Here is a 27908-nt window from a genome sequence, read left to right on the forward strand (position 1 = left end):
CCTGTAACTTAATAAAGACTCTTATAAAGTGAACGCTGGCGGACTTGGTCCTATGTGAGCTGGGACTGGGTGGCAGCCCTGACAGTAAGACCCGTCTCTCAAAAGCTTCGGACACCTGATATCTCGCAGCGGAGAGAGAGGCAGCTGGAGGAGGGGATCGGTGTTTGGGAGCAAGCTCACGACGGTTAGCAGAGATGACGGAAGCAGAGACAGTTGCAGCGCTGCAACAGGCAGTTACCCAATTGAACGCGGAGGTACTGGCATCCAAGAAGAGGGAGGAGGATGCGGCAGCCGCCTACAGAGATCTCCACGCCAGGTTTGAAGCATGGGTTAAACACGGGCAGCCAGGACCCAGACCGGAGGGGGTTGGGTTGGCACGGAGAGCAGGAGGGCTTGTGGCTCACTTCGATGGGAATTTACAACAGTACCCCAATTTTCGAGCAGACGTAATGTGCGCACTGCAACTGCTGGCAAAAGACTTTAGAGATGAGGAAGAGAAAGTGGGGTTCATACTGTCCCATTTGCATGGGGATGCTAAAGCGTGGCTACGCAATTTGTGGAGGGATAAAGATCCGGCGCTTCAGAATGCAGATGCCTTTATCAAAGCGATGGATGCGTGTTTTTTGTCTACTATTGATGTGGATCTTGCCCGACGGGAGATTCATGGACTAAAACAAGGGAGGGCAAGCGTCCGGCAGTACCACGCCCGCTTTTTTGCGCTGGTCAGTGCCTTAGAGTGGGACCGGGATTCGCCCCCTGTCAGAGACCTGTTCTGGGAGGGTCTAAGCTCTGCGGTCAAGGATGAAATTGCAAGGGGGGAGAGGCCCCGAAGCACGCAGGAGGTGGTCCAAAGGGCGCTGACTGTGGGGGTGAGGCTGGAAGAACGTCCATGGTGCAGAGATGAAGGACGTGGAGGGCGCGAAGCAGCGAGAAGTTTCTCTTTCGTTCCAAGAGAAGCAGCGCGTGCGCAATCCACACCTCCGCCTGGAGGGGGAGGGGAACCGATGGAGGTTGGAGGTGCAAGGGCTCAGTCAGCAGCCAGAGCCCAAGCACCGACAGCAGTGAAAGCGAAGCCTCCTAGAGGGAACAGGAAGTGTTACATCTGCGAGGATCCAGGCCATTTGGCGAAAGAGTGTCCCCGGAGGCTCCACAAGCACACTGCAGCCTCAGCAATGGTGACTGCAGCAACGCAGCAAGGAGAACCACAGCAGGGAAACGACGATGTCTGGCTGGAGACAGAGGCACTGGGGCCCAGCCAGACGCATCAGTGAAGCAGTCCCCAGCGATCTTGCAACCCACGGATCCCCTCCCACCCAAACCAGTAGTGCAGCTCACAGCATCTCTCCAGCTACCCGATGGCGTCACTATCGAAGTGCCGCTTTCTGTGGATTCTGGAAGCAACGCAGACTTTATAGCGCAGGATTTTGTGGAGCAGCACGCTATACAGCTACTGCCTGCCACTCTGCCCCTGCAAGTCGTCACAGTGGATGGCAGAGAGTTGCTAGGGGGGCAGGTGGTGAAGCAAACGCCACCGATGGTGATGCGCCTTGGCAACCACAGGGAAGTCATCAGTTTTAATGTCACCCAACTGTCGGACACGCCCATTGTGTTGGGCATGAGTTGGCTGGACAGGCACAGTCCGACACTGGCTTGGTACCAGAGACAGCTGATCTTCGGCTCCTCTTATTGCGCAGAACACTGCATCCTGCCCAGACAGGAGGGAGAGGAGGAGGAATCACAACTGCAGTTGGGAACGTTGCAAGCAGTCCCCCACAAATACGCAGACTTTCTGGAGGTCTTCTGCGAGAAAGAGGCTGACAAGCTACCACCGCACAGGCAATATGACTGCAAGATTGACCTCCTACCAGGGGCGACGCTGCCGAAAGGGAAGCTGTATTCCATGTCTGAGGACGAATTACAGGAACTCAAACAGTTCATAGATCACAATTTGCAGCGCGGTTTCATCCGGGAGTCCAGGGCAGTAGGGGGCAGTCCTGTTTTCTTCGTGAAGAAGAAAGACACGCCCCAAAAAAGACTGGTGGTGGATTTTCGCCTCTTAAACAAGATGACCAAGCCTTCTGATTTCCCCATGCCCAGGATTGACGACCTACTAGCGACGGTGCGCAAGGGACGCGTGTTCACCAAGTTGGACCTGCGAGGTGCGTACAATCTCATCCGCATGAGGGAGGGCGATGAGTGGAAGACAGCCATGTTCACGCCTCTGGGCACCTACGAATACAGAGTGATGCCGTTTGGATTGCAAAACGGTTCTCACTGTTTCCAAGCTTTCATGCATCATGTGTTGGCGGGACTCCTTTACAAGAAGTGCGTCTGCTTTCTGGATGACATCCTGATATTCTCCGAATCGCAGCAAGCCCATGACCAAGATGTTCGGGAGGTGCTGAAGAGGCTGCAGCAGCATAGACTGTACGCCAAACTGGAGAAGTGCCAGTTCGACACGACGGAGGTGGATTTCTTGGGTTACAAGTTGTCGGACAAGGGGCTAGCCATGGACAGCGCCAAGGTTCGTGCGGTGTTGGATTGGAAGAGCCCGCGCAACCGGAAGGAGGTCCAGCGGTTTGTCGGCTTCGCCAACTTCTATCGCAAGTTTATCAAGGGGTTCGCGATGCAGACGGCGGCCATTACGGACACGCTAAGCTCCAAGAAAAAGAAATTCATCTGGACGGAGCAGGCGGAGCAGTCCTTTCAGGCACTCAAGCGTCTCTTCGCGTCGGAAGAGCAACTGCTGCATATCGACCCCAGCAGACCGATGCGGGTAGAGACAGACGCGTCCGATAGAGCAGTGGGAGCTGTCCTGCTGCAAAGGGACCCACAGGGGGTCTGGAGGCCGGGAGCGTTCTACTCCAGAAAGCTCAGCAAGTCGGAGCAGAACTACACCATCTGGGACAGGGAGTTGCTGGCCATTCATGCAGCTTTCAAGGCGTGGAGGCACTTCCTGATCGGCGCCAAGCACACGGTGCAGGTCTGCACGGATCACAAGAATCTGGAGCACTGGCGCACGGCTCAGTTCCTGAACCAGAGGCAGATACGTTGGGCGGAGTTCTTTGCTGACTTCAATTTCCGAATAGAGTACGTCCCAGGCGACACCAACGTCATGGCGGATGCACTGTCCCGCAAACCGCAATACCTCGAAGAGGCGACGCCAGCGGCAGCCATGCACATCTTCGCGCCAACAGCGTGGGCGTGCGCTTCAGCCACAGTAGACCTGGATGCGGTGCGGCGGGCGTTGCAGGACGACTCCTTCGCGCAGGCGAAGATGGCAGAGGTGCACAAGGGCACGGCGAAGGGCGACGAGTTCCAGATACGAGACGGCTTGCTCTTACGTAAAGGGGCCATCTACGTGCCGGGAGACGAACTTCGCGCCAGGGTACTGCAGCAGCTGCACGACGCACCCACGGCCGGGCACTTTGGCACGGAAAAAACGGTGGAATTAGTCGCAAGGGACTTTTGGTGGCCCAGACTGAGAGGGGAGGTCGCGGACTACGTTGCGAGGTGCGACACCTGCCAGAGGGCCAAACCGGTGCACAAACCACCGGCGGGACTGCTGGAACCGCTGCAAACGCCGTTTGAACCGTGGGAGAGAGTGGCCCTGGACTTTGTTACGGATCTACCCAGCTCGAGAGGCAAGACAGCTGTACTAGTGGTGGTGGACTTGTTCACCAAGATGGCACATTTCATTCCGTGTGCGAAGGTGGCCACGGCGGAACAAACCGCCAAACTGTTCATAGATCACGTGTTCAAAGTGCATGGTCTGCCGCGGTCTATCCTGTCCGACCGCGGGCGCCAGTTCGTCTCGAATTTCTGGCAGAAGCTGATGAGTTTTCTAAATGTCAAGGTCGATCTGGCATCAGCAAGACACCCGCAGACCAACGGGCAAGCAGAGAGGGTCAATGCCATCATGCAGCAGTACCTGAGATGCTATGCCAATCAACAACCTGCGACCTGGGTGGATTACCTGCCGCTCGCCGAGTTCGCTTACAACAACACGAAGCACGTGTCCACAGGGGTGACGCCGTTCTTCGCCAACAATGGGAGGAATCCCAGAACCTTCCCGGGACGGGAGAGAATGGGGGACGGAGAACCACAGACGGCGGACGCGTTCGCGTCAGAGTTGCAGGCGGTACACGATCAACTCAGACGGCAGCTGGAGCTAGCTAAGCACGCCTACAAGGTGCAAGCTGACAAGCACAGGCGGGTTGGCGAAGAGATCCAAGTGGGAGACTGGGTCTGGTTGGCAGCCCACGCAGTGCCGACCAGGTCACTAGCCAAGAAGAAGTTGGGGCACAAGCAAATTGGTCCGTACCAAGTCGAAGCACAGATCAACCCGGTAGCCTTCCGACTGGCGCTGCCGGAGGGTTCCAGAATGCATCCGGTGTTCCACAGGTCGGTGCTCACTCCCTACAAGGCACCTCACAGATTCCAGGAGCCAGGGACGGCACCGAGTCCGTTCCGGGAGCGGACGGAGACGCGAGGGGTGACGCAGCAAGACCCCATCAACGAGGTCACGGAGATTTTGGACTCCAGATGGGGGGAAGAGGGAGTCGAATACCTCCTAGCCAGAGAGGGCACCCGGGCCAGCGCCAATAGCTGGGTGCCAGACTACGCTTTGGAGGAACCCCTGCTCAAGGACGAGTTTCATGCCCTTTTCCCACACAGACCCATGCCAGCGAGCTTCTTCGACGACTGGCTGTTCACGCCCACACTTTCTTCCAGCACGTTCCATGGATTCGACTCGGACGGGGAACCCGCACTGAGCACCCGTTCCCCAGAAGGATCGCCGGCGGGTTCGGCGTCAGACACCTCGTATTGGTGGGACGATCGACCGGAGGAGCAATGGCGCCGGAAGTGGCTGGAGATGCCAGGTCGAGCGACCGACGCAGAGACTGACATGGACGTGTTCGGGGAGGACCTTGGGTTCGAGCACGGCGGTACAGAGATGGAAGCGGAACAGGTCAACGTCGGCGACCGCGAGGAGGAAGACTCGGAGGTCTTCAGTTGGCGGCCAACCACGGGGAGCGAACTGTATCCGGCATTCCCTCCCGTGATGATGGAGCACCCAGCACCCACACCTGAAAGCGGGGAGGGGGGAAGGGGGGGCTTCGAGGGGGGGATGGATGTCAGGGGTTCAGGAGCAGAGACGCAGAGAAGGGAGGAAGCAGAGAGCGAGGGGGAGGAATCCGAAGGGAAAATGAGTGATGATGACGACCCGAGATCTCCAAGCCTAAGCAGTGAGTCAGAGGACTCCCAAAAGGGAGCCCCAGTGAGCAGAGCAAGGGGGGGATCCGGGGGGACACCCCAGGAGGAAGGGAACAGAGGAGATTCAGAGAGTAGCAGCTGGAAGTCGGGACCCACGCTCATAACTGAGGGCGGCAGCAGCTGGAAGTCGGGACCCACGCTCAAGACTGAGAGCAGCAGGGAGGAAGGTAGCCAGGCATCGGGTTCCGGAGGCTGTCAGCAGGAGGGAGGGCACGAGTCAGGGGTGGTCACGCCCTCCTCAGAGAGCGAGGCAACGGTTAAGAGGAAAGTAGAGAGTTGGGCGCGCGCGCCAAGTTCAAATGCAGCGGAAGCTGGAGCAGTAAGCAGCCCGGAGAGTGAGCCAGGTCCTAAAGCCCGCCGCAAGGAGGCAGAAGGATCAGGGGGGTCAGCGTCAGAGGAGAGTAGAAGGGAGGAGGCCCAGGGGGGCAGAAGGACCCAGAGACGTAGGGAGAGGCGAAGGAGGTGGAGCAAGGCTAGGGTATTAAGCTGGTGTGCAAGAGGCGGGGACTCAGACGGGTCTTCGCCGACCTAGGGCAGAAGGTGTAGAGCTGCACGCTGCAGTTCGGAAATGAAACCTGTAACTTAATAAAGACTCTTATAAAGTGAACGCTGGCGGACTTGGTCCTATGTGAGCTGGGACTGGGTGGCAGCCCTGACAGTATGCGTGTGTGGATGAGCGAGAGAGAGTGCGCACGTGAAGGGGTCTGAACCACCAACGTTCAGATCAGCAAGTCCAGGCTCAGCGGTTTAGCCCACAGCACCACCCGCCACTTATTGGATTCCTGCTTTATTTAGTTTTGTGGTATTTATTTATTTATTTATTTATTTATTTATTTATTTATTTATTTTAAATTATTTAATTATTTGCTTCTCAATTTATTTCACTCTAACGCAGGAGTGGTCAAGTGAGTTTCGATGATCCAAAGCTTCTATCTCCTACTAAGCCTTATCTTATATAAACAGCACCTTATGGATTAAGGACCTTAGTGATTAAAACAATCATGCAATATACAGCCCAGGATCTAAGAAATTAATCCTGCTTGCGACGTTGAAAGGCTCAACAAGATCACTAATGAATTACCTCTGCCCAATTTAATTAATTCCGAATATCGATTGAAAGGAACAAAGCTGGCTTTGTATTATAATACGTTATTCTCCCCCACGTCCAGCACTTAGAAGACGCACGGCCGGTTAATTAAATTTGCTAATGATCCAAGGAAGCAAGGACAAAGCACTAAACAGGACGAAAGCTGGAAAAGGACAAAAGCTGCAAATAAAGGCAAGCTGGCGCAAGGCAAATAAGGCAAATAAGGCTGCTACTAAAGGCAAGCTTGCCTGGCACAAAGCAAGCTTGCGGCCACAGCTGGAGAGGGATGATCCCACAGGGTCTGCCTGTAGCAAGATGGCGGCCGCAAGGCCAGCCACGTGGCTCTCAAAATGGCGCCGGTCGCTAGCTACGGAAGGCTGCTGGACGCTGGCAACCGGCCTCAACTGCGTGCTGCCAGCAGCAAGACCGGCCACCGACGACTCGCAAGGAGGGGGAGGAAAGAAAACCAGACGCACTCAAAGGCACACAAATTGCCCGAAAAGCCCTCAGACGCAGCAAAACGGACCTCGGGACCCGGGAAAGCCCGCCCCAGATCTGCCCCGCAGCCCCGCCAAAATAGACGTGATACAACCTGGGCAAAGGGGAGAAGCCTCAGCGTCACGGCGACCAGAAGGGAAACCTGCGTGAGGAGGACGCAGACTCCAGCGGTGGCGGAAGGTTCCGGGGGAAGGCTGCGGCGCAAAATCAGCTGGCCGGCGGGATCAGCTGGCCGGCAGGAAGATCAGCTGGCCGGCGGGAAGAGCAGCTTGCCGGCAGGACGATCAGCTGGCCGGCGGGACGATCAGCTTGCTGGCGGGAAGCTCAGCTGGCCGGCGGGAAGATCAGCTGGCTGGCAGGAAGATCAGCTGGCCGGCGGGAGGATCAGCTGGCCAGCGGGACAATCGCCGCCGCTGTTGCGGAGTTGGCGCCGCTGGAGGCTCGCTCAGGCTTCTGCCGCACGACACGGAAGCTTTAGGACGCGAAGAGAGAGATCCCGGCAATGCTTCAGCTCCGGAAAGTGAAAGGGGCGATCGGCGAGAAACGCAACGAAGGACGAAGAGATGAAAACCGCGTGGGAAAAGCAGGAAAAAGGGGCGAGCCGAGGGCTGCCCCAACCTTAAATGGCCCTAGAAGATCCGCCCCCGCCGCCAGCCGATTGGCTGGCAGGGCGTGGGTATGCTAATAAAGGGAATCCCCAGCTCCCGTGAGGCTGGGGCCAGCCTCGCGGGAGTGTGGGCGGGGTCGTGAGCCCGCAACCCCACCCCCTCCTGAATTTCGGTAGTGGCATTGTGGTGCCCAGAACTGGACACAGTACTCCAGGTGAGGTCTGGCCAGAGCAGAATACAGTGGCACTATTATTTCCCTTGATCTAGAGGCAATACTCCTATTGATGCAGCCCAGAATTGCATTGGCTTTTTTAGCTGCCGCGTCACACTGTTGGCTCATGTCAAGTTTGTGGTCAACCAAGACTCCTAAATCCTTTTCACATGTACTGCTCTCAAGCCAGGTGTCACCCATCTTGTATTTGTGCCTCTCATTTTTTTTCTTTACTTTCGGTTCCCTTCTCTTAACCTGGACCTTGCCCTGTTTCAGAAACACGTAAATTCATGAGAGTCCGCCTTGGGGGGTCTGGACAACTTTTTATTCATGTGTCCAGCCGCCCCTTGAGACGCTGATTTTGCGGTCTCGGGTGGCGGTTTTAGACCTTGGGTGGAATCCTTTAGTCCAGTGGCGTAGCGTGGGTTGTCAGCATCCAGGGCAAGGCAAGTAATTTGCGCCCCCTAACCCGTGGATTTGCGCCCCTAACCCTAACCCCCAGATGTTGCGCCCAGTGCAGCCGGCCCCCCCTGCACCCCCCACGCTACGCCACTGCTTTAGTCTATCTTCCCTAAATAGGGGAGGAGCGTGAAGTGGTGACTCACCCCACCCCCACGTGGTGGCGATTCCAGGGTCCCCTCTTTAAGGGGTTTGTATATGGGAGTTACTGGCCATATACTGAAAGGTTGTCAGTGAACTCCCCTGCGTTGCAGGAATATGAGGTGGGCTGCCAGCATACACAAGCGTCTTGCTGTGCACCCTCCCATATCCCATTCACCCTGAGGAGCCCCAGTTCCCCCGGCTGGGGGGCTGGGAGGGATACACACCCAATGCCTAAGCCAAGGTCTTCCTACATCTGAAAGGTTTAATAAAGTTGTGGCCATTTTTTTATTCCATAACACACTCTTACGAGTCATTGTTCCTTCTGGTGGTCTCTTGGGGCCGGGGGGGGGGGTTCTCTGCCTGGGCACACAATTATGGAAACAAAGCCAGTTCACAAAGAGAAAAGAAAAGTCTCTGCATAATCAGGAGATTCCCCTGTCCTGCCGAAATGTTGCTTTCTGGATAAGGCATTTTTAATCTCTCACAAGTGTGTTTTAGTCAGTATTTGTGTGATGTCAAAATGATGGCCTGACCTGGGCCTGGCACTGCAGCCAGCTGGCAGTGTTGGGTGCGGAAGAGGCCTTCATGGCTCCTTCGCATGCTGGCGCTAAGCCCCAAAAGCTCAGCTCAGGCACGGCTTCCCTCCCTGCAGCTCTGGCCTTGATGAGGGAGCCTGTTGTGGGCGCCCTCATTGAGCCCTCTCAAAAAATGTGCCCAGGGCCATCGCCCCCCCCCAGCCCCCTCCACCCTCTGCAGGAGTTCCTTGTCAAATCTCCCTTTCTTTCCACATTGCCTTGCTTGTATTGAGTTGACTTTGCTAGCGATGTCATTGGTTACAGTACTGGACTAAATTGGCCCAACCTGGGGATTTCGCCAACCTCATAGCAATTGTTTCAGCTTTGGCATTGGGTTGACCTTAGGGTTGGTTGGTTGGTTGGTTGGTTGGTTGGTTGGAAGGGAGGGAGGTTGTAGACTCTGCCTGCCCCTCCAAAGAAAGGTGTATCCTGTTAAGTGTCTGGGAGGAGGTGCTTCTGTCTGGACACCCACGTGGGGGCTGGGCCAATGGTCTCACATCAGCAATCCCATCAGGACGATCCTATTTGATATACATTGGTACCTCCAGTTGTGCACGGGATCCATTCCGGAGCTCCGGTCAGATCCCAAGGGATTCGCAACCAGAGGTGCCTGTTCTGCACATGCGCATGGCGTGATAGAGTGCTTCTGTGCATGCGCGCGCAGCAAAACCCAGAAAAATACCTCTGGGTTTGCCACGTGCGTAACCCGAAGGATACCCAACAGAGCTGTGCGTATCCAGAGGTACCACTGTATGTCATAGGACCTCCTCACAAAAGGTCGAGCACTTCAGGCACTGCCAGCAGACAGGCTGGCCATTAATGATTGTACCCAATGCCCATGCCAAACCTCTTGCATCTGTAATCAATAACATTATGGTATAACATTTGGCCAACAGTTTTGGGTTTTGTGTATTCCTTAATAATAAAGTCAGGTTGTGTGGAGATTTCTGTGCCTGGGTACACAAATCCTTTTGTAATGAAAAAATCAAGGTTAAAAACTGCAACCCTACCAAGCCAAAATGTTATCAGCCACTACCTTCCTTACTTTTTTCTAAACTGGAAAGCAAAGTTGTCCACCTCACTGGTAACTTGTACAGTGGTGCCTCGCAAGACGAAATTAATTCGTTCCGCAAGTTTTTTCTTCTTGCGAGTTTTTCGTCTTGCGATGCACGGTTTCCCATAGGAATGCATTGAAAATCAATTAATGCGTTCCTATGGAAACCGCCTTCAGACCAGGTCCGGGGACAGTCTGTCCCCCGACCTCTTCTGAAGGCTGGGGGGGGACACAAGGGCTTTTCTTCCCACCCCCAACATTTTAAAAAACCCCGGGACAGCGGAGGACTTCTCCGCTGTCCGGGGCGATGTAAAAGCCCCTGGGAAGGCAGGCAGGGGGGACAAAGACTTTTGCCCCCCGCCCACCTTCAGAAGAGGTCCTGGACCTCTTCTGAAGACAGGCGGGGGGCGAAAGTCTTTGCGCCCCACCGCCTGCCTTCCAAAGCCGTCCGGGACAGCGGAGAAACGCGCTGCCTTTCTCCGCTCTCTCGGGAAGGCAGGCAGGGGGGAGCAAAGACTTTCGCCCCCCGCCCGTCTTCAGAAGAGGTCCTGGACCTCTTCTGAAGGCGAGCGGGGGGTGAAAGTCTTTGCTCCTCCCCCCGCCTGCCTTCAAAAGCCGTCCGCGATTGCGGGAAGCGCTTCCCTGCTATCCCGGACTGCTTTTAAAATGCTGGCGGTGGGGAGCAAAGCCTTTCGGCGCCCGCCAGCCTTCCTGGACCTCTTCTGAAGGCCGGAGGGGGGGAAAGGCTTTGCTCCCCACCACCAGCATTTAAAAGAGGTCCCCGGAGATTTCCCTATGGGCTTTCTTCTTGCGAAGCAAGCCCATAGGGAAATTCGTCTTGAGAAGCGCCTCCAAAACAGAAAACCCTTTCGTCTTGCGGGTTTTCCGTCTTGCGAGGCGTTCGTCTTGCGAGGTACCACTGTAACTCAGGCATCCCCAACCTTCGGCCCTCCAGATGTTTTGGACTACAGTTCCCATCATTCCTGACCACTGGTCCTGTTAGCTAGGGATCATGGGAGTTGTAGGCCAGAACATATGGAGGGCCGCAGATTGGGGATGCCTGTTCTAATTCAAGAACATTAACAAACAAGTTAAGAAGCACAGGTCCCAGTGCCAACTTTTGGAGGGCTCTGCTTTCCACATCCCTTCCCTGGGAGACCTGTGCAATTGTTCCTACTCTCTGCTTCATGTTACTTAGGACGTTCCTGGGCCACTTTGCCTCTTATCCCATGACTGCTAAGCTTATTCTGGTGTCTTTGGTGAGGTACTTTTGTTGAAAGCTTTTTGAAGGCTAAATACACAATGCCAAGCGGATCACCTCTGTCTTGACACTCTCAAACAACTCTAAAAGGTCAGTAAGACCTTGGTTCTACTTCAGCAAGGCTTGCTATTCCATATGCTTGGGTTTTTTTGTTCTTAACAATACTCTCCACTAGTTTCCACAGGACATGGCTAACTGCCATGATTTCCAGGATCCACACACGTCCCACATTTGCTCTAATAATTGGTGTTACATTGACCACTTTCCAATCCTCAGGTATGGAGATGGATGTTAGGGACCAGTTACATATTTTTGTTAGAAGATCAACCATTTCAAACCTGAGTTCTTAGGTTAATGCAATCTGGACCTGATGATTTGTGTTTGTAATTTGTCAGTTAAGAAGTTGTAGGCAATAATATTTATGGCTTGTTTGCATCCCACCATGAGTTTCATGTGGTTTCTTTCTTCCTGTCTGAGTTCCAGTTGTGCCTGGGGTCATAAGCACCAAGCCATTGACAGTAAGTCCTAGCCCCTAAAGAACTGCTGCAATGGTGCCCCATTCTGGCCCATTTTTCTTTGATTTGTCACTCAGCATGCTCCTAATAAGGGATGCGGGTGGCGCTGTGAGTTAAACCATAGAGCCTAGGACTTGCTGAATAGAAGGTCAGAGGTTCGAATCCCCGGGATGGGGTGAGCTCCCGTTGCTCGGTCCCTGCTCCTGCCAACCTAGCAGTTCAAAAGCACATCAAAGTGCAAGTAGATAAATGGGTACCGCTCCGGCGGGAAGGTAAACGGCACTGCTCTGGTTCACCACAAGCGGCTTAGTCATGCTGGCCACATGACCCGGAAGCTGTACGCTAGCTCCCTCGGCCAGTAAAGCGAGATGAGCACTGCAACCCCAGAGTCAGCCACGACTGGACCTAATGGTCAGGGGTCCCTTTACCTTTACCCTATGCTCCTAATAACTCATACCATCGCTTGGCATTTAATTAGCTGCAGGATTTTACCCCTGCTTGATTCTTTGTTCTTAAAAAGTAGGGAATTAAGAGCGATCATTGACAGCCATTAGTGAAGTTTGAGAAAGCATTTATTTTGCAAGATTACTATCATGTTTTACAGCCGATGAAAAGCTATGAGAGAAGGAAATTAAACTTAATAATGAAAGTCTAATAGTTTGTTTAAAAGTTTAATGCAGCCACTTTCTAATTTTAAACATAAAATAAATAGGAATGCTATACTTAAGTTGAGTTCCACAACATACCACCTGATGATTACAATCACAATCTGAAGCAGTTATACAACAAATTTCTAGCTTCCTGAACAATATTCTAAACAGTGGTTTGTGTGGAACTGAAATATAAAGCAACGTTAGAATGTGATGGGTAGGGATATATGTGCAATATTTGCAATATTTGCAATATTTAAACATTTAGCTTTGAAGTATTCGAAGCATTCTCTAAAACATAATAATAGTTTTTTTAAAAAATAAAATAAAGCTAAACCCAAAGTGGACACAGAGGTTGACATATTTCTGTCACTCTTTTTTGCAAACAATTCTTGCAAATGCTCTTTTTAAAAAATCAATAGCATGCAAATGCACCGGTTTTAGAGGGGAGAGTTTCTTTTTAATGCTGAGTTTCTGTGCTTTTTGGTGAAAAATGGAAGAATGACCCTCTGAAAATTAAGCTTGTGGTACTCATGTGCACGGGACGCGGGTGGCGCTGTGGGCTAAAGCCTCAGCGCCTAGGGCTTGCCGATCGAAAGGTCGGCGGTTCGAATCCCCGCGGCGGGGTGCGCTCCCGCTGCTCGGTCCCAGCGCCTGCCAACCTAGCAGTTCGAAAGCACCCCCGGGGGCAAGTAGATAAATAGGTACTGCTTACCAGCGGGAAGGTAAACGGCGTTCCGTGTGCGGCTCTGGCTCGCCAGAGCAGCGTTGTCACGCTGGCCACGTGACCCGGAAGTGTCTTCGGACAGCGCTGGCCCCCGGCCAATAGATGTGAGATGGGCGCACAAACCCCAGAGTCTGTCAAGACTGGCCCGTTCGGGCAGGGGTACCTTTACCTTTACTCATGTGCACATGTTAAATAATTTCTGTCTGGCAGTGACAACTAGCTTGGCAATATTCAGCCAATATTCCCGCACTACATTTGAAGTGTTTTAGCATTTCTTTACACCGATCGTAAAAATCAACATGCCTTCATGGGTTGGCTGAAATAGATCAAACAGAAAGAAAAGTTAGATACAAAAGGAGAAACAGAAAGCAAAACACACTTCCTTTTATCTGCCATTTATCTATCTCTTGACTCTGTGACTTCAGTCCTGCAACAGTCTGGGTGATTTATCCTTTTTCATGCAAACTATTTTATGTCAGCGTTAGCACTGACGGTCACTAATTACCTAAAGAAGTCTTAACCTCCATTGTTCAGCCCGGACACTGAGGTCCAGCGCTGAGGGTCTTCTGCTGGTTCCCTCACTGCAAGGAGTGAGGTTACAGGGAACCAGACAGAGGGCCTTCTCGGTGGTGGCACTCGCCCTGTGGAACGTCCTCCCACCAGATGTCAAAGAGATAAATAATTACCTGACATTCAGAAGACATCTGAAGGCAGCCCTGTTTAGGGAAACTTTTAATATTTGATGAATCATTGTATTTTAATATTCTGCTGGAAGCTGCCTAGAATGGGTGGGGAAACCCAGGCAGATGGGCGGGGTATAAATTATTATTATTATTATTATTATTATTATTATTATTATTATTATTATTATTATATTAACTGGCCAAGAGGCCCAGTTTATTTTAGGAAATTTGGTCATTCGCAATGATCTCCCAAAGGGCCTTGCTTAGAGTTCTGCTCCCCTGCAAAGTCTATTCCGAATAAAGCCTTATTTGTGGCAGTAAATAAATGCTGGGATTCAGTCCCCAGGGCAGCTCTCAGCACCGGGTGGTGAGACAGCTATAGATGCCTCTTAGAAAGACCACTAGCCTTCCATTCACAAAAGTTTCTGGAGCGCTTAACTATATCTAACACAAATTTCAGCGTCCAGAGAAATTGCTTTATATAAGTAACTTACTGCACAGTTTATCCTCACAGTTGCCAGGGCACGCTTCGCACGATGGGCCTTCTTTGTAGGGTTCTGCTAGTTTGCCGATCATGTTTCCGCTGAAATCACAGAGCCATAGAGCATAAATGTGGGCTCTCATGGAGGGAAAATTAAGAACACTGTATTGAAAACTGATAGTTACCCAGGGCAGAAATGGCACAGGTAGAAATAAGGGGAGGCACTTTCTGGGCAGTGAGCAAGCGCACATCCAACTTCATGTGAACTGTGCCAAATGAGCTATGGGCATAAGAGGGAAAACACATCAAACCAGGAAACCATATAGAATTACATTTGAACACTGAGCACTTTAAGATATGAAAAGATTAACTTTCTGCACTTAAAAAGAAAAGGCAAAAAACCCCATTTCCAATATGGGTTCCATACGCCCGGGTTTTCCCGGATGTTTACAAAGGGAGCCATTTTTTCTTCCCGGAGACCATTTTCTAGAGTAAAATTGCGGCAAAATTGGCAGCGCTAGAAAATGTGCATATTCAGTCCTAAACATTTACATTGTTTCTCTGCGTACATATAAAACTATCACACTTCTTTAGATACACAACAGAGCAACACATCTGATTCTCAACTGCCAAATCCATTCTGCAAGGAAGAAAATACCCTTGCGTGTTGAGTTCCGCAGTGCCACCCCCCAAAAATTCACACAGCACACGTTAATTTTTGTTTAAGGTTTTTGGCATAAATTTTGGCCACAACTTTATTTAAATACAGAAAATGTGAGTGGTTGCTTAGGCATCGGTTATGACTATCTGTCCTTGCCCCCGAGGACAGAGCTGAAACTTCCGGGCACCACCGGAAGCCAGCATGGGAAACAAGTATTGGGGAGAAATGAGGCTGGGAATTCAGTCCAACACCTCTCACCCTCATGTTCCGGTGGGGCTTGCACGGCCCAAGCCCGGCACCACGGACAAGGACGAAAGAATGGCAAGCCCCTGGATTCCTTTAACGGAATTCCCATTCGCATCATTTGGAGGGATAGGCACCTTACCCCTCCAAGCACCAATTTAACCAATGCCTAACCGCCATGGAGCCCACAGCTCACCGCCAAACCACTCACAGCCCCAGCCAAGACCTCAGCTTGGCCACCACCGCACCTATCCAAGCCTCATTACCCGAAGCCGAAAGGTGCACGCCATCATCTCGAAAGAAGGATGGCCTCTGAGAGGAAATCTCAGGATGAAAAATCACATCTCCGCCCAGCTCCAAGATCTTTTTTGACATTGCGAAGTTGATGCGTTTTCTGGCTCTCTCAGTGGCGGCTGGGCAACGACTGCCCCTCCAAGCACGCCTTTGTAGCAGCCTTGACCAAAATATTTTCGCTGTTGGCACCATTGCCCGCAGCGCCTCCAAGTCCGACAAAATTGCAGCACGCAGGGAAAAACAGTCCGTAGAAACCAGGTCGTTCTCACCCAGCTGCACCACAATGGCCGATGGGGGTCCTTCCCATAGCAACTGCCTCCGGATCCTAGGCAGGAGCTCCGGCCAGCGCATTCCCCGTCTGGACAGCCAAGACAACTGAATATGTGGAGGAAGGCCAAGACCTGGACCCTTTTCCGACTGTCGTGCTGCTACACCAGCCCAGTGGATGATGCTGTGCCCCACCATCCAGATGCGGACAGCTGCTAAACCTAAGATAAAACAAGCGAAATTTGTAAGACACCAATAATGTTAACGAACATAACCTTTGAATGCATTCGATTTCCAATGACCTGTATTTTATTTCCACTGCCTTATTAACACGCTTTCCGGCCTTCTCGGTGGTAGTTTGTCTAGGCATAGGTTCCGGACTAGCTGCACCTGACCTCAGCAGGGCAGCACTGATGACTGGGCCCCACCATATCGTCAGTACCAGCAAACATTGTGGGGGAGCAATGAATCCCAAAGCAATCACATCCCGCCAGGTGTCGTTCCCCATAGGGGAAAGATGCACCCCATCTGCCCTAAAGAGGGCGACAGCCTTGAAGAAAATTAGCAGGGTGCAGAACCACCTAAAGCAAGGACCTATTTATTTTATTTGTTATTTTATTTACTTTATTTATTTTATTCTATTATCCACCGCCTTATTAACATGATTCCTGGCCTGCTCGGTGGTAGTTTGTCTAGGCATTGGTTCCAGACTAGCTGCACCTGACCTCAGCAGGGCAGCACTGACGACTGGGCCCCACCATATCGTCAGTTCCAGTAAACAGCATGGGGGAGCAATGAACCAGGATCAGACTCAAGCTCACCCCAAATGCTCCCAGGGACTCTGGCATGGCCCTACCCCTCGAAAGGGGTCGACAAAAGCATGGCGAATCCTTGGATTCCCTTAATGGAATATCTTTGCGCATTGGGGGGGGGGGACAGGTGCTCCAACCCCCCCTCCATACCACCTTGAACCAATGCCTTAAATTATTTTGAGTCCAGGGAGAGCTGCCACCAACTCAATCCAAGCCCTCTTGCATGCAGGAATGCAAACTTATGCTGGAGGAAGACAGCAAACATTCTCGCCCAGCTGTACCACCAGCACTGCGGGAGGACCTGCACAGGTCACACTCGACCGCACCAAAGGAAGGATCTCCTCCCAAAGTATTCCCCATCTGGAGATCCAGTATATGTTCACATGGGCAGGAAGACTGAAATGGCGCCCCAGTCCAAACTTGTCAACATGCTTGCCAGCCTAGTGTACAATGCTGTGGCCCAAATGTGCACAGCTGCTCCTATGAAAAAAGAAAAGAAAAGAAAAAGAAGAAGAAGGGGGGGGAGGAAAAGGAAATAACAGACAAGCATCAGCACAGACATCATTGTGACACTTCCTGATATAACCCTTGTCAGCGTCAGACTTCTAATGACCCGTATTCACAATCCTGTCTACTGACAGGCCCCCAGTGTGCAGCCTTTGCAGCAGCACCTAATCATAAGGAATGAGGCGTGTTCAGCGATAAGCAAGCCGCAGGCCGTAATAACTGGTGCATGACGTAAGCACATTGATGTCTGGCTAACGGGAACCCATTTTCATGCACTAGGAGCAGGCCAGCCCCCAGGGAATAAAAGCCAAATATTCTCTTCTATAACTGGGCAAGGGCCCTCCTCACCGGTGGCGGGAAGCCTGATTGTGGCACTCCTGCCCACTAAGTCTGTTTTAGCGTTCCCAACTCTAATGACAAGCTCCAAAGGGTAAGGAAAAGTCCTGAAGCAATAAGCCTCTGGACTCTCAGCCCCGTGCTGGCTCCAACAACCATTTTCCCAACCCTCAGTGCGAAAATGCAATGGACTACTGAAAGGAGTCTCGCCTTGATCTTTAACCAGCAGACAAGTTTTAACTTGATGCAGATACTGCATAGGTAAAAATTGACCAACTTCCTGCCCACTGTCCTATGAGGTTGGAGCCTATTCCAACCTTCCAAGGCCCTGCGCACTGCAAACTTTATACAAGGGTCTCTGAAAAATAAAGCTTCAGTGTAACAGACATTGCAGCGGACTGAATTCTGATAGTTATAACCGCATGCCCAATCTGCAGCAGGTGGACCAAATACTGCAGGATCTGCTCAGAGGATGGGGGCCAATTCTTCTGAATGGCTGAGAACTGCCAGCTTAAGGCTAAGAAATCCATCCAGGCCTTCCCCTAAGAGGTAAAAGCAAAAGGGGAAATGGAAACTGCCGCTCTCTGTAATTACTAATTGTTGTCAAAATGCCGCAGGTGGTCTGGAAAAGTCTGGCAATAGCTGAGTCTGGAGCCCAGGATCTGAAGCGCTTCATCTGAAAATCGGATAGAGTGTCAGCGACATCATTAGAGGATCCCGTAATTTGGAGAGTAGAAAGCACAATATTAAACCTTAAGTGGCGCAGCTCGAAAGCATGAGCGGAGGGGCGGAGACTGTGCTAGAGCGTGAGGACTGTTTTGCCAAGATGCTCACCACTACCTGGTTATCAGACCAAAAGCAGATCCGATGGTCACTGAACTCCTCGGGCCACATGTGAACTGCTACTACAATGGGGAAAACTCAAGAAAAGTTAGGTCACATGATTGCCTCACCACACCGGGCTTGAGGCCATAGCTTTGCTCACCAGCAGCCCTTGAAATAAAAACCAAAGGGCAAAGATCCAGCAGCACCAGCATGAACCTGAAAATCCCTGTGCAGGTTCAAGGTATCCTGCCATGGCGAACTACTATTGCATACATTCAGGTCAGGAATTGCTACCATCACCTGATATATGCCTTCACCACGCTTGGTAGGCGTACACAAAGGTAAGGGGACCTCAGGCCGCAGGCAGCCTGGCCTAGTGGGAAGATTAATTAAGTGACCCAGCAAGATCAGATCTGATGAAGCATCACTTGCTACAGAGGAAGTATTACAAAATAACTTCCTTCAAGGCAGACAGCTTCTCCATAGGCAAGTGGCATGTTTTAGCAACGATATCCAACTGGATTCCCTAAATAAAATGGGAATATGGGCAAAAGATATTGAGCTATTGCTTGCCAGCTTCCAGCCCCCCCTTGGGCAGGGGGCATCTTGTGCTGCCATCATGATATGTGAATTTACAGGGCCGATGCTGGCCAGAACCCCTGAAGGAGTCCCAACCAATCTGCCGCCGAGCCAGCTTCCTTTTCAGACACACACTCTGTGCAATGCAAAAAACACTCTCCATGCAATGCAACTACATACTCCGTGCAATGCAAAAAACACGCTCTGTGCAGTGCAACTACACACTCCGTGCAATGCACACACAAACCCTCCGTGCAATGCAACTACACTCTGTGCAATGCACACACAAACCCTCCGTGCAATACAACTACACACTCCGTTCAATGCAAAACACACTCCCTGCAATGCACACACCCTTCATGCAATGCAACTACACTCCATGCAATGCAACTACACACTCCATGCCCTGCACACACCCTCCGTTCAATGCAACTACATACTCCATGCAATGCACACACACTCCGTGCAATGCAAAAAACACACTCTGTGCAATGCACTACACCCTCCATGCAATGTACACACACTCCGTGCAATGCAAAAAAAAAAAAAAACCACACTCTGTGCAATGCACTACACCCTCCATGCAATGTACACACACTCCGTGCAATGCAACTACACACTCCGTGCAATGCACACGCACTCCGTGCAATGCAACAACACACTCCATGCAACGCAACTTCACACTCCGTGCAATGCAACTTCACACTCCGTGCAATGCAACTACACACCCTCCGTGCAATGCAACTGCAAATCTCCTAGCAATGCAATGCAATTGCAGCCCGTGCAGTGCCGTGCTCTGCAACGCACAGAGCAAACTGCAATGCGGGCACGCAAAGGTGCTTTCTCCCAGTTGCATATTGCAAATGTGGCACCCGTTACATCCCTTGCAGTGAGGTAACCACCAAAATGACCTAAGTGTCCAGGTAGAGCAATGGGGGAGCATGCAGCTGTCCCATACAGGGACCAATCCTGCAACCTAGGCATTACCGGCACTATGCGCTGACCCAGTGAAACCAATGCTTCATGGACCACATGGGGACACTATTCAGGCCGGAAACGCTTCCAGGCCATCGAATTCTAGGGCAAAGCCCTAAGATCACCTTCTAGGCCAGGCATAAATGTTTCCAGTGAAGTAGCAAAGTTGAGGTAGCCCACAGCTTGTCCGGGTACCCCTGCTTGCCCTTTTAGAGGGAAGCACCCCTTCAAGAAACCCAAAGTTATTTTATCACAAATGGGCCCAACTACCCAGCAACAGAATAACTCAAAAGAGTTTGTTTTGTTTTGTTATAACAATGGCTAAGAGGGGTATATGAACCCTGTCTCCCAGGTCCTAGTCCTGCACTTTAGCCACTCAGCCACAATGGCTCATCTCTAAAATGGCAGTCGCCACTATCAGAGCAAAACAAACTTAAAGAAAATAAACTTGTTCAGAAACAGCATAGTTCAAGAGCATATACAGAGTGCTCATAGTCCTTGGAGGCACAGGGAGCCTCTGGGGCCCTCTGTCTGCCTCAGATATACATTAGCAGCAACTGGGCCTGGAAGCAGATACATAGAGAGAATGAATCACGTGTCAGAGACTTAACAATTAACTGCTACCTGTAGCAGACTTAGGCTTGGAAGTTATGCGCAGGCCGAATAGGCCTCCCTGCTTCAGCTCTTGAGAATCTTAGTCTCATAGCAATATTAAAAGAACTCAAATAGTGCTCCCACCCAAGGCTAGCTTAAAATTTGGCCAACAGCGCTGCACACACTCAAAATAAAGCCAATCTTCAGGGATTCTATAAACGAAAGTGATACCAGCTAAGCTGGGAACAGCCCTGACTAGCCCCACCATTTCAACAAGCGAAATGGAGGAAACCTTTTTGTGAAAGAAAGCCCCTAAATGGGGCTCTCTCCCTATTGGGAAAGGCAAGCCACAGATACAGGGAGAATCTTCCCACAGGGCAGGGTAAGGGGTGGGGTGGGAAATCGAACAGGAAAAGAGGGAAATTAAATTATTTAAGGGACTAGAGAGGATTAAAAGGAAAGGGGAAATAAAGAAATGTAACCAGACAATGAGAAGATTGTCCAAGTGCTCCATGTGATCCGATGCAAAACGGCCAAGAGGACGTCCCCTAGTCTAACTCCTCAATTTATAGACTCTGACCCCTCCTCCAAATTAGCAACATACAAAAATCCCCAGCAACCCAATTAACCCTTTACCGGCTTGGGTTCCCCAAATTTGCCTAGTCATGATGGTGGCCTGCTCCCCAACCGCAACACGTGCTCTCTGCTAGTGAGAACACGCTTTGCCATTAAAGTTCTCGGATATATAGGGTTTAAAATATTAAGTAATGTTTCTTTGTTGAGATAAAAAGGAAGGAAGGAAGGAAGGAAAGGTGGTGATTTGATGGGAGTTGGGGGTCATATGAAAATTTAGGGTGCCTCGTTTTATGGGATGAAACTTACTTTTTGCAAATTTATTCAGTGAGGGATCTTAAAAATATGTTTTTGGGTGTGAGGAATTCAAAGTTGCTATTATTTTTCTTATTGGACAACATTTAGCTTGGTAAGTCTACATTTGATGAAGAAGCACGTAAATTGCTTTCGAAAAACCAAAAGATTTTAATTTTATGTTCTGAAAATGTCAAGTAATGCTAAATAATAAAAATAAGTGTGTGTGTGTATCTATCTATCTATCTATCTATGAATGAGAGAGAAAAGATAGGAATAATAACTGCAAGCAGGCAATCTTTTTTTAAACAATTTCTATGCAATTTCACACACATTTTACTTCCCAATCAAAACTAAATTATCTTAATTTAACCCAAATATCTTTTGAATTCCCAAGTCACGATACAACTTTTTAGCACACCTCATTTTTGGAATTTGAAAGATGAAAAATCCAACATGCCGTAATTGTGATATGTTGCAGTTTGAGAGAAAAGACCAAAGATTTGGACAAATGAATAAATCATGTCTAAAAATAAATATTGCATAAGGTGAGGTTGAATGGCCAACTGTCATGGATGCTTTTGTTGAGATTGACTAGATGACCCTCGATGTCCCTTCCAACTCTATAATTCTGTGATTCTGTGAGAACACATAAAAGGGGAGGGAGAAGCATGCAGTGTGCTTAAGCAGTGGTGGCTGGGTGAATGTGGATGGGAACACCATGATTGTCGGTAAAGGGCAGGGAATGGTCCTCTCTGCATCAAACACAGAAGAGGGGGAAACGGAAAACTGTCACCCAATCACTGATATGGAAGAGCATGTAAAGCAAAACTAAAAACGTATTAGTTAGTCCCATGGGAGAAATATGTATTTCAGCTTAAAAATAAAATGAAAAAGCCATATTGGTGACCATCAGAAAACAGAACCAAACAGAACCATAGACAAACAACTGTATCAGTAAAACAGAGATAATTATGCCCCTTAGTGTCACTGTTTAAAACAGGAATGTGGAAGCTAGGCTGGTGACCGGGAGTGGCCGCCAAGACAGTCCTGAAAGACCTACATTGGCTCCCAGTACGTTTCCGAGCACAGTTCAAAGTGTTGGTGCTGACCTTTAAAGCCCTAAATGGCCTTGGCCCAGTATACCTGAAGGAGCGTCTCCACCCCCATTGTTCAGCCCAGACACTGAGATCCAGCTCCGAGGGCCTTCTGGTGGTTCCCTCAGTCCGAGAAGTGAGGTTACAGGGAACCAGGCAGAGGGCCTTCTTGGTAGTGGCACCTGCCCTGTGGAACGACCTCCCATCAGATGTCAAGGAAATAAGCAACTATCCTGTTTTTAAAAGACATCTGAAGGCAGCTCTGTTTAGGGAAGTTTTTAATATTTAATGTTGTATTGTTTTTAACACTCGATTGGGAGCCGCCCAGAGTGGCTGGGGAAACTCAGCCAGATGCGTGGGGTATAAATAAATTATTATTATTATTATTAGTATTATTATTAGTATTATTATTAAGCAAAGTGTAGGAAACCAGCCTGCTGCTTCTGCTGGTGGCCTGGCTCTCAGAGCCCTCCTGCCCCACTGTGCCCCCCCACAGAGAGGGCCAAATGGCATAGCACGAACAGAACATAGTTCACAGCCTACGCATATTACCAAAGCTTCACACAGGTAGAATAACAGAATCATTACTCAAACAACAAATATTCTGTACATTATTTTTATTCCCAAAAGACCGTCTTGCATCCTAGATTCATTGGGTGTTTCTGTTTGTACCTGAGTATAGCTAAGAATGCTTCCTTCCCTGTCAGCTGGCAAATTGCCGAACCTGAAGTACTGCTGTGCGCTTGCCCAGGCTTCAATCATGTCTCCCCAGGCCATGGCGGTCTCTGTTTGCGACAGATTCTCACTGCAGGTCACATCTGTAAGAAGAAGGGATGTCGTTGCAAACTCTGGGCTCATCCAGGCTTCTCCATGCACCCCCACCACACCCCTCACCTGATCTTTACCGCTGAATCAGAGCAAACATCAATCGGGTTTTCTCTTATTTATTGCTAAAGTGGGGGTTTTCCTGGGGCGATGGCAAAACCGCTTGAGCCCATGCTTAGAAAGGACAAGCAGGAAAATGCTGGGATCCAGCTTTCTAGGCACACGATAAGCCCAAGTCTGGATGAGCCCTCTGTTTTGCTTGGTGCAGATTTGTCAAGATTAGCTACAAAACTGACCCTAAAATTTGGACATGTACTGACATTTTGGTTGTGTGTGTGTGTGTGTGTGTGCGCGCGCACACACACACACAATTTACTCTGATTCCAGTGCATTTGCATCTCTGGTTTGCCGATCAGAAGGTCGGTGGTTTGAATCCCCATGACTGGGTGAGCTCCCGTTGCTCAGTCCCAGCTCCTGCCAACCTAGCAGTTCGAAAGCACGTCAAAGTGCAAGTAGATAAATAGGTACTGCTCCGGCGGGGAGGTAAACGGCGTTTCCGTGCGCTGCTCTGGTTTGCCAGAAGCGGCTTAGTCATGCTGGCCACATGACCCAGAAGCTGTACGCCGGCTCCCTCGGCCAATAAAGCGAGACGAGCGCTGCAACCCCAGAGTCGGTCACGACTGGACCTAATGGTCAGGGGTCCCTTTACCTTTACTAACATTCAATGAGCGTACAGTTTGTGTGCCTGTGTGTGCAAATGCTCCCTCCTCCATGGGACAGCCCTTGAGATATTTGAAGATGGCTATCATATCTCCTCAGTGGCGCTGTGGATTAAACCACTAAGCCCCTCAGGCTTGCCGATCAGAAGGTTGGCGGTTCGAATCCCCGCGACGGGGTGAGCTCCCGTTGCTCGGTCCCTACTCCTGCCAACCTAGCAGTTCAAAAGCACGTCAAAGTGCAAGGAGATAAATAGGTACCGCTCTGGCAGGAAGGTAAACGGTGTTTCCGTGCGCTGCTCTGGTTCGCCAGAAGCAGCTTAGTCATGCTGGCCACATGACCCAGAAGCTGAATGCCAGCTCCCTCGGCCAATAAAGCGAGATGAGTGCCGCAATCCCAGAGTCAGCCACGACTGGATCTAATGGCCAGGGGTCCCTTTACCTTTACCTTTATACACATGACTGCAATCCATATTTATCCTGCTGCCTTTATGAAATACAGTGGTACCTTGGGTTACATACGCTTCAGGTTACATACGCTTCAGGTTACATATGCTTCAGGTTACATACGCTTCAGGTTACAGACTCTGCTAATCCAGAAATAGTACCTCGGGTTAAGAACTTTGCTTCAGGATGATAACAGAAATCGTGCTCCAGCGGCGCAGCAGCAGCAGGAGGCCCCATTAGCTAAAGTGGTGCTTCAGGTTAAGAACAGTTTCAGGTTAAGAACGGACCTCCAGAACGAATTAAGTATGTAACCAGAGGTACCACTGTACTGCATTTTGATGTGTCCCTCCCCTCTCAACTGACTTCAATCTGAACTGAAAGAATGAGCTAGTTGTGTTTCAATGCACACACAGCCATAGACCATAGCCAAAAGTTACATATATTGTAGACAAAATAATAAAAACATTGTCCAGTAGCACCTTAGAGACCAACTAAGTTTGTTGTAGAGATATGCATCCACTTTGGATGAAGCCCAAATACCAAATTGCAGCCTCCTGCTTTGGCGGTATTTGAACCTCCCCCCAAATGGTGCAGGTACTCCCCAAAATGATCCAAAGTGGAGCTGGCTGGACCCACAGCTTGAGGGTGCTTCAGAGATTCAGAAGCCAAGGTTGCACCATCAGAGCAGCTGATGGGAGAAGAGTACACCCACCTAAGCTGAGCAAACTTGGAGTCTCTAGCTATTTCATGAGATATCATGTTGTCTTGATTATTTCCCGGCCACTTGATAGCTGCCCCAAAGTTTCACCAAAGCGAGCCTTTGACTCAATCCCAAATTGTTCCCTGAATCCATCTAAGGGGAATTGGACTCCTTTCTAAAGTACTGAGACTGGAACCAAACTGATTTCCCCCCTGTGTATACACCTAATAAATAGCAACCTAATGTATTTAAACTGTGGCCACGTTTGATTAAATGCCATTAAAAATACAATTATGTGTGGGAGGGGATGCCATTAAGTTCTTCTCAATCATTCCAATGTCTCGGCAGTCATTGATGAGAACACCAGAAGCCAGAAGCTCGTTTCTTTGTTACTGAGGACCAAACTAGAAGTCCAAATGTCTCCTTAGCAAACATGCCTATGTTTGGATCCAGATTTCTGGAACCTCTGTGGGGGCAGGGAGTAGTCATTGGACTTGAGGAGATCAAACACCGGGATTTATTTTAGAGGCATAACACTGAAAATGCTCAAGTGTAGAGGGGGGTGCACAAAATCGTGCAAAAACCAGATCTGTCCCCTGCCCAGTGTGCATTAACACCCAGTGGGGACACAGCCCGTGTCTCCCTCCTGAACATAGGATGAAACTCTATGTGACTTGTGAGGAGATATGTAACTGCCTGCCATTGAGGAGCTATTGTGAGGGGGTTGCTTCCCCTTTCTCCCTTTTCTGCTCAAAATCCCCCCCTCCAAAGAACTGTTTCCCCTTGGTGTCTAGCACACTTTTTATTTGTTGTTTAGTCGTGTCCAGCTCTTCGTGACCCCATGGACCAGAGCACTCCTTCATCGACCACTGCCATGTTGTGGCAAAGGGGCTTGAATAACTCAGAGAAGCTATGAGCTAGGCCATGAAGCGCCACCCAAAACGGACAGGTCATAGTGGAGAGTTTTGACTAAATGTGATCCATCTGGAGCAGGAACCGGCAAGACACTCCAGTATCCCTGCCAAGAAAACTCCATGGACTTTTTATTTGGAAAGTATAAAAGAGATGTCTAGTAGACTTACCACCCAATTTTCGGTCCTCTTCGGGACTGTTACTAAATCGACATTTTGAAACATATTTTTTAGCACTAGCAGCAGCCTTCTCACTCCACGTCTTTTCAAAGTAAACAAGAGAGAGAGAGAGAATACATTACTACTACCACTACTATTTATAAGATTTATTTCCCACTGTTAGCTGTAAGGTCCCAGGGTAGGGCAAAGGTAAAGGGACCCCTGACCATTAGGTCCAGTCGTGACTGACTCTGGGGTTGTGGCGCTCATCTCGCTTTACTGGCCGAGGGAGCCGGCATGCAGCTTCCAGGTCATGTGGCCAGCATTACTAAGCCACTTCTGGTGAACCAGAGCAGCACACGGAAACGCCATCTACCTTCCCACCGGAGTGATACCTATTTATCTACTTGCACTTTGACGTGCTTTCGAACTGCTAGGTTAGCAGGAGCAGGGACCAAGCAACGGGAGCTCACCCTGTCACGGGGATTCAAACCGCCAACCTTCTGATTGGCAAATCCTAGGCTCAGTGGTTTAGACAACAGTGCCACCCGCGTGTAAAAAAACACACAGTACGTACTAAAATAGGTTTAAACAATTTACAATCGGAAGAATAGTGTGGGTCATAAAATATATCTTATCTGAGGTATGTCTTCAGCATAAGATGACAGCTATACAGTAGAACCTCTACTTATGACCGCCTCTACTTGGCCCCGATCCAAGTTGTGACCGTGGCAAACCCAGAAGTAAATACCGGGTTTGCCATGATTCACGCACGCGCAGAAGCAGCTTCTGCCGTTTGTGCACATGCGCAGAAGCACACTGCCACTGAATCCGCCTGCGCACAACGACGCTTCTACCAGCGATCTGGATCGACTTACAGACGGACCTCCGGAATGGATTACGTCTGTAAGTAGAGGTTCCACTGTACAGTGACGGTGCCAGATCAACTCTGTGGGTGAGGAATAGCACAGTTTAGCGGCCGCAAAAGGAATGGCCCCATATCTGCTCAAACTGGCAGGCTGCAGAGAAAGCCTGGACACATGCTCACACGCGACAGGGAAAATCCTACCAGTCAGGCAACTGGTGGGGAATGGGGATTGGATCTGTACTCCCAGCTCTCCTTCAAAAGCAGGAGATTAGCTTTCTTTCTTTTTTAAAATGTGGGGTTGCGCAGATCTGGCAGCAGAATTAGAGAGGGGAACCCCACTTGTACCCATTGGAACCTGTGGAGCAGAGGTGGAGCTAGCTGCTCCGGTAACCAGAGTGGTGCACATGGTGTGCCCCCAGGGGCAGGTTAAGCGTCCCGGGGGCAGGGCAGCGATGTCACCCCCCCCCCCAGGGATGACAGCCAGGGCAAGCCACATTCACTGCACCCCGCTTCCTCCGCCAGTGCTGTGGGGGTCCCTATTCAGCTGGGATGCTTATATGCAAGCCCCACATGGATCCACCTTCCCCCTTGTTGGACTGGAATCAAAGCATTAAGCACCAAATACTGAATGAAGAGGGACGAGGGTGGCGCTGTGGTCTAAACCACTGAGCCTTGGGCTTGCCAATCGGAAGGTTGACAGTTTGAATCCCCATGACGGGGTGAGCTCCCGTTGCTCAGTCCCAGCTCCTCCCAACCTAGCAGTTCGAAAGCACATCAAAGTGCAAGCAGATAAATACCGTATTTTTTGCTCCAAAAGATGCACCTGACCATAAGACGCACCTAGTTTTTAGAGGAGTAAAGGGGGAAAGCCCCATTTTGGGGGGAATCAGCTCACAGTTGTGCAGCTTCTTTTGCAAAGGGGAAAAGCCCCTTTTTTGAGGATCAGTTCAAAGTTGTTGAGCTTACTTTGCAAAGGGGGGGGGAATCCTGTTTTT

The 27908-nt window shown here is 50.3% G+C and overlaps 1 protein-coding gene across 1 annotated transcript; it reads right to left on the reverse strand.

Annotated features, from left to right (window-relative positions):
- Nucleotides 1-13244: 13244 nt before the first annotated feature.
- Nucleotides 13245-26126, reverse strand: LOC309528835 (cysteine-rich venom protein-like). The gene is made up of 5 exons (XM_082216558.1): nucleotides 26058-26126; nucleotides 22960-23105; nucleotides 14416-14510; nucleotides 14244-14332; nucleotides 13245-13382 (listed from the first exon to the last, which is right to left on the reverse strand). The coding sequence occupies exons 2-5, from the start codon at nucleotides 23062-23064 to the stop codon at nucleotides 13372-13374; spliced, it is 300 nt and encodes a 99-aa protein (XP_082072684.1). The 5' UTR covers nucleotides 23065-23105; nucleotides 26058-26126; the 3' UTR covers nucleotides 13245-13371.
- Nucleotides 26127-27908: the final 1782 nt, after the last annotated feature.

Source organism: Podarcis vaucheri (genome assembly GCF_965113315.1).
Source record: "Podarcis vaucheri genome assembly, chromosome: 3".
Lineage (NCBI taxonomy): Eukaryota > Metazoa > Chordata > Lepidosauria > Squamata > Lacertidae > Podarcis > Podarcis vaucheri.

Coding starts and splice junctions, on each gene's coding strand:
- LOC309528835 (XM_082216558.1), bottom strand. CDS start 23,064: ATGGCCTGGGGAGACATGATTGAAGCCTGGGCAAGCGCACAGCAGTAC. Junction 14,511..22,959: donor GCATTCTTAGCTATACTCAG/GTACAAACAGAA, acceptor TTATGCCCATAG/CTCATTTGGCACAGTTCACA. Junction 14,333..14,415: donor CTGTGCCATTTCTGCCCTGG/GTAACTATCAGT, acceptor CTGTGATTTCAG/CGGAAACATGATCGGCAAAC.